The 6000-nt window shown below is 37.4% G+C and overlaps 1 protein-coding gene across 6 annotated transcripts; it reads left to right on the top strand.

The window, feature by feature from the left end:
- The first annotated feature begins 858 nt into the window (after nucleotides 1-858).
- LOC122002985 (SUMO-activating enzyme subunit 2-like) lies at nucleotides 859-4877 on the top strand. Of its 6 annotated transcripts, none has more exons than XM_042558411.1 (5): nucleotides 860-1104; nucleotides 2330-2475; nucleotides 2548-2730; nucleotides 2815-2912; nucleotides 4290-4877. In XM_042558411.1, the coding sequence occupies exons 2-5, from the start codon at nucleotides 2416-2418 to the stop codon at nucleotides 4624-4626; spliced, it is 678 nt and encodes a 225-aa protein (XP_042414345.1). In that variant the 5' UTR covers nucleotides 860-1104; nucleotides 2330-2415; the 3' UTR covers nucleotides 4627-4877. The 6 variants fall into 6 exon arrangements, with proteins under 6 accessions (XP_042414346.1, XP_042414345.1, XP_042414343.1 ...); XM_042558409.1 differs by having other exon boundaries at nucleotides 2325-2475; XM_042558410.1 differs by having other exon boundaries at nucleotides 2322-2475.
- The last annotated feature ends 1123 nt before the right edge of the window (nucleotides 4878-6000 follow it).

Here is a 6000-nt window from a genome sequence, read left to right as displayed (position 1 = left end):
AATTGAGTATGATTCTTTTTTTTCACCTCAAAATATACTCGTTTTAGTTTAATGTGCTGAATTTAATAGAAAATATACTCAATTTTTAATATAAAGTACTGATTTTAATAAGAATTATACTCATTTTCGGACTTTTTGTACTCAATTTTTGACTTTTTGTACCTAAAAAATATAGGTTAATTTCAATAGAAAATATACTCGATCCTAGTATAGAGTACTAGATTATAGTGTAAAGTGCTGAATTTAACAAGAATTATACTTATTTTTAGACTTTTTATACCTAAAAAATAAGAGGGACAATTTTGATAGAAAATATACTCGATTTTTAATATAAAGTACTGACTTTAAGAAGAATTATACTCGTTTTTAAACTTTTTGTACTCAATTTTGAACTTTTTGTACCTAAAAAATCTGAGGGACAATTTAGGTATCAATATTTGCATGAGGGAGTTGAAACAAGTAATACTTTGCATGCATGGAGTGGAAACAAAGTTTTTTAGGCATGGGGATTGCATGCAAAGTTATGATTACCATTGGGGATTTTTCTCTAATTTACCGTTAGAACAATACAAAAAAAAAATATAGAAAAATCTTTATAAATAATTTAATTTCATGATTCCATAAGTAAACTTTGACTTGTAAGTATATTTATGTGTTTGAATTTTTTTTTCCTTGTCAACTCACAGGACAACTCGAGCTCGCTCCGATTCGCTTGGACTGCAATTTGTGCAACCAATTCGATGGTTCAATTTGATCAGGTCAACTCAAATTAACAATTCCTTGAGTTTCGTTCGACGCCCACCGACACCGCGATTGTTTTTTTTTTTTATTACATTTTAATTAAAATTTTCAACTCATTATTTATCTCTCTCTTGTTCAATTGTTTCTCTTCAATCACCATTTATAGGACAAGGCGTCATTAAACTACTCGCGGAAGGCGAGCAGCTCTCGCATCGTCGATCATCCGCCATTGTTACGGCTGGGGAGAGAAAAGAGGCGGAATGTCCGCGGAAGAGAGGTAGATCCGAGATCCGTGCCATTTCCAGTGGAGGTCAGAAGCTAGGACAGAAAGGGGGAAGAGAAGATCGGTTCAAGAACAGTGTAGTAAGCGATTCATCCACCCTGTCTGGTTTTTTGTTTTGCAATTTGTTTTGATTCGAGTTTCGTGGTCAAAAATACTTCTCTGGCACTTTATTCGGATCCTAATCGTGCTGGATAAATTGTTGTAGCCGGAAGAAGAGGTCGCGAGTCGATTTCCTTTCAGCTTAGGGTTATCAGCTCTCTGATCTAGCAGTTAATAGTAGGTCGACTCAGAATTTAATTTGGGGGGTTTCTTCATGCTCTTAGCAAGTCTGTGTAGCGGCTACTAGTGATGGGATAGCAGAACTATGATCATTCTCTTAAGTGAAGAAATGAAATTTGTACAAGTTTCATATGAAGTTAAAGGTTTCAGTAGCTTCTAACTGAAATCAAGGAAAATCTTTGACTAGGTACTAGCTCAACTTTGGGTCCAAACGTATGCATAGCTAGAAGACTGTTCTTTCATTCAAATTTAATTATTTTACAGCAAGTAAAACTATTCTTTTAAATTTTTGATATTTAAGAGGTTTAATATTAAACACATTATACATATTTAATATGTTTAATCGTCATTAATATATTTAGCCATGGTTGTTGAGCCCCTTCATTTTGTACCTAATAGATTTTATCACCCGTGGATTGTCCCTACCATTTTTTCCCAGTGTAATCGTTAACATGGGAGTTGTCGTCGCTGGCTCACATGCGACAATGGCTCTTGTGGTGGTTCTGATGGTGATGTTCACCGCCACTTGCGCTTGCTCCTGCCAGTTGCTTCCACTCCTACCATCTGCTCCGCCAACGATCACGACCTCACACAAGCCCTTCAAAGCCCGGAAGCCCCCAAAGTCACCGTCTCCACTTTGGTGGCAACTTTGGGTGCTTCGGGGCTTTGAAGGGCTCGTGGGAGGCCGTGACCGTTGGTGGAGCAGATGGTTGGAGTGGAAGCAACTGGCGGGAGGAATCGCAGGTGGTGGCGAACGTTACCATCAAAACCACCACAAGTGTCATTGTTGAAGATAAAGATTACTAGTTGATGGGGGAGTTTATAAGGGAGAAAAGGAGGGGCAGCCCATGTGAGCTAGCGCCAGCAACTTCTATATGAACGGTTACACTCAGAAAAAAAGACAGGGACAACATATAGGTGACAAAACCTGTTAGGTATTGAATGAGGGGCTCAACAGTCATGACAAAACATATTAATGATGATTAAATATATTTAATATTAAACCTATTAAATTAAGAAGTCCAGGTTCTCTCATTCCTGGTAATGATGACGACGACGACGGCCTTGTCCTGCTCGATGACCTCTCGGTTCTTGAACATCCGTCTAGAAAGATGCTTTGGATGCCCGTGGAGCCATTCGAACCTAACAAATCTTGTTATGTGTGTTCTGAGGTGAGCCTGTCCATCCACTCTTTTTTGTTGTTGTTTCTTTGTGTCCTCTTTATCGATGTTTATTGTAAACAGACACCCTTACTTCTTGAAGTCAACACTCGAAACACAACTCTGAGAGACATTGTTGAAAAGATAATAAAAGTCAAATTGGGGATGAATCTTCCCATGGTAATGCAAGGTACAGCCCTTATCTATGAGGATGGTGATGATCTGGAGGAAGATGTTGCTGCTAATTATGCCTTGAACCTCGACAAGGTTGTCATATGTTCTGGCATGGTTTTTCTATTTCCCGACATCGTTTAATTCCTTACAATTTTGTTCTGCACCTTCATCTTTCAGAACTTAGCAGATCTCCCTGCACCACTTACCGGTGGCACCATGCTCACAATTGAAGATTTTCAGCAGGAGTTGAAGTGTCATATAAACATTAAACACAGGTCTTTTTGCTACTACTCGTCAAACTAGTTCTATCTGGTGTACTCTTTCCTGTTAGTCCTAGCGATATTTATGGTTCCTCCGGAGACTCTTTTGGGCTAACTGCTAAGTTTTTATGAGAATGCCTATCAAAGAGTCATCTATATCATCATTGTTACATTCATGTTTTAAGTTTCTGGCAGCATACCTGTCTAGGCTAGGACCAGTACATGCAGTGTGTCAGGTGAAATACTGTACCGCTCAATAAGTTGTGCCAGTTGAAACCAGTGTTACTTGTTGAACCTACCATTCTGGTCCTTAGGCAGGTATCTGCTATCCATTCTAGGTAATACTCATCAAAATTTAAGGCCTATTCGGCCACATCCATTTTGTTGTATGGAACTCCTTGAACTTGTAGAAATTAGTAAAAGCAGCACAAGCGAAATATCTCATTATGTGCGCCAAGTAGCTTGTGGAATTGACTGGGATGCAAAACCCTTGTGTTATAGGTGTGCAGACTGAGTTGCGAGCAAATGTTGGAGTTTGCTCATTGAGACACACGAATGCTGGAATTGGCTTTTGATCTAGCAAAGGATGAAGTCCGTTGGCCAGAGAGCTTGCAGCATCGTCTACATTCTTCAGGGTCTACATTCTTCAGGTCCCTCACTGGTTGAGGAACTGCACAACTTGAATCCTCACCAGCTACCACTTGCACACAGCCGACATCAGAGGAAGGTTGGAGAGGTCAACATGAGTACGCTGAAGACCGACATCTATCAATTGGCTATGCGGGATGCTGCTCAATGGAAGAGGAGTCAAGGGTATATCCAAACTGGAAGAAGACACAATGATATTCGAGACAGGAGGCCTTACAGTGAGCAGCAGGATCAGCCTTGCATGGTGCTTTAAGGTTGGGCACTAGCACCAGCACCTCCAGCACTTTTACTTCTGGCTGTTGATTGATACACTGACCCACTGACTCAGAAAGTGATTTTAAATCTCGATATGGATGTGGATTGCCTGCACACGACAAGGGTTTCTAAACTGACAACATTGTGTCGAATGCTGAGATGAGAGTTGGATGGTGTCAGATTTCCCTGTCAATTTGAATGCGACTAGAAATAAGGTGTAGAAGAGAATGACAATTGTAGAGTTGGGAAAAGCGATGAATTCATAACAACGCATATTTCTGTAGTGTTGTCAAGATATAAATGAAGAAAAATCTCTTGATCATGTTTAGTTTGATTTAATTGCATCTTTTGTCGTCGATGTACTGATGTCTGGTGGTTGATGCTTTCCTTTTTTTCGTATATGCTTTATCTTTAACCTTTCCATTGTCTAGAATTCATGCTGCAATATATGTTGTTATCATCACAAACTGTTGCTTTTCAATCATGCAGGGATGACTTTGAAGAAGAGAAAGAACCCGACCATGTGGTCTTATCAGGATGGACAGCTCCTCAGAAAGTCGATACAGCTAAAAGTAATGGAGCAAGCACATCTGCTGATCGTCCAATAAAAACAGAAGCAACAGAGTCTAAAGTGGTTGATGTAGCTGCAGCAATGCCTGGCACTAAGAGAAAACTGTCTGCTACATTAGAAAGAGAAGGAAATCAAGAAGTCCACCAGGTTCTCTCAGTTCCTGGTAACGACGACGATGACCTTGTCCTGCTCGATGGCTGCCCCGAACCAAATAAGAAACTGAGGTTACAACATTTGAGCTTTTGTAAATGGTGACATCTAGTTGCAGTCCCAGGTAAACTTAGTCATTCACTAACTTCTTGACTCAAACTTATAAATTGTAATTACTCGTAAGTAATCTAAATTATCTTACGAAAGTTAGTGTTAGGTGATGTATTTCCATTGGAAGCATCTCGAGAAGAATTGCCAATTTTTTTGAGTCGAGTAGTCAGTCGTCCAGTTGATCATGTCAGGAATTGTTGGTTATCTCTTATTGTGGGACAACTCGAGCTCGCCTCGATTTCCTTGGACGGTAACTTGTGTAGACTAGTCTATTTGGGGATAGGGTGGGCGGAGCCACATTGGGGATAGGGTGGGCTCTAGACCTACCAACTTTAGAAAAATAAAAAAAATCAATCTCTATATTTTTTTCCTTAATTATTTCTTATTTTCCGGCATAAAATAAAAAAAAATCATCTCTATATTTGTTTTCCTTAATTGTTTCCTTTTTTTCCGCCTACACTTTCCATTAAATCAAAATTTTTGATTTTGTTTAATTAAATTTCTAAAACTTAAATTAAAATTTTATAAACTCCACGCAAACTGCCTCTTATTTTTCCTTTTATTCATAGAGCCACAAGTAGTGTCGCCGTCCTCCATCTTCTTATTTTTCCTTTTATCCGTAAAGTCGTAGGTGTGAAAGATTTTAATTTTGATCTTTTTTTTCTATCATAGGTTCGAGTAGATCTGTTTATTTTTAGAATAGATTTTCTTCAAGCAATCCGGCTCCTTTCTCGGCGACATAATCTCTCAATTTCTTGAAGATCTTTATATTATCATTCACATAATATTTTATATTCATGTTCTATACAGGTGTTTGATAGTAACTCGACGAGTACAAGCACGACATCCCTTCTCTCGAATAGCACACGATATCGGTACGACTATTGTCATAGATATATTTTCTTTTGATATTATCTGTATGAGTCAACTACTATTTTTTATTTTAATAAATTAATTAAATTTATTAACATATTTATTAATTAATTTGATTAGTTTTATTTAATGAGTTTGTTTAATGGGAGTTGGTTGAAAAAATTGATAATGATATAATAATTAATGAGTTTCATTCTAAGAACAATCGAAGAGTACAATTTCAATAATATTTTTTGCTCTGCTTTAATTTTGAATCTATTGAATATTAGATACTATTGTTCTATAATTTTAAAAAATTAGTAATCATTTTTTGTTTAGATTTTTTGAATCAATTAATTTATTATATCTTAATGATATGCCCCAAATAAATTTAAATTTTGACTACGCCCTTAACACCTACATTGTTCAAACCAATTGACAATAGATGATTTCCATTGCTACCATCAATCCGTGCCAAGATACATAAAAAAAAAAAAAAAATTACAGATAATTATT

The sequence above is a fragment of the Zingiber officinale genome, chromosome 7A (assembly GCF_018446385.1).
Source record: "Zingiber officinale cultivar Zhangliang chromosome 7A, Zo_v1.1, whole genome shotgun sequence".
Taxonomy (NCBI): domain Eukaryota; kingdom Viridiplantae; phylum Streptophyta; class Magnoliopsida; order Zingiberales; family Zingiberaceae; genus Zingiber; species Zingiber officinale.
The sequence above is the reverse complement of the archived record's forward strand: the minus strand, read 5'-3'. Positions and strand labels throughout refer to the sequence as shown.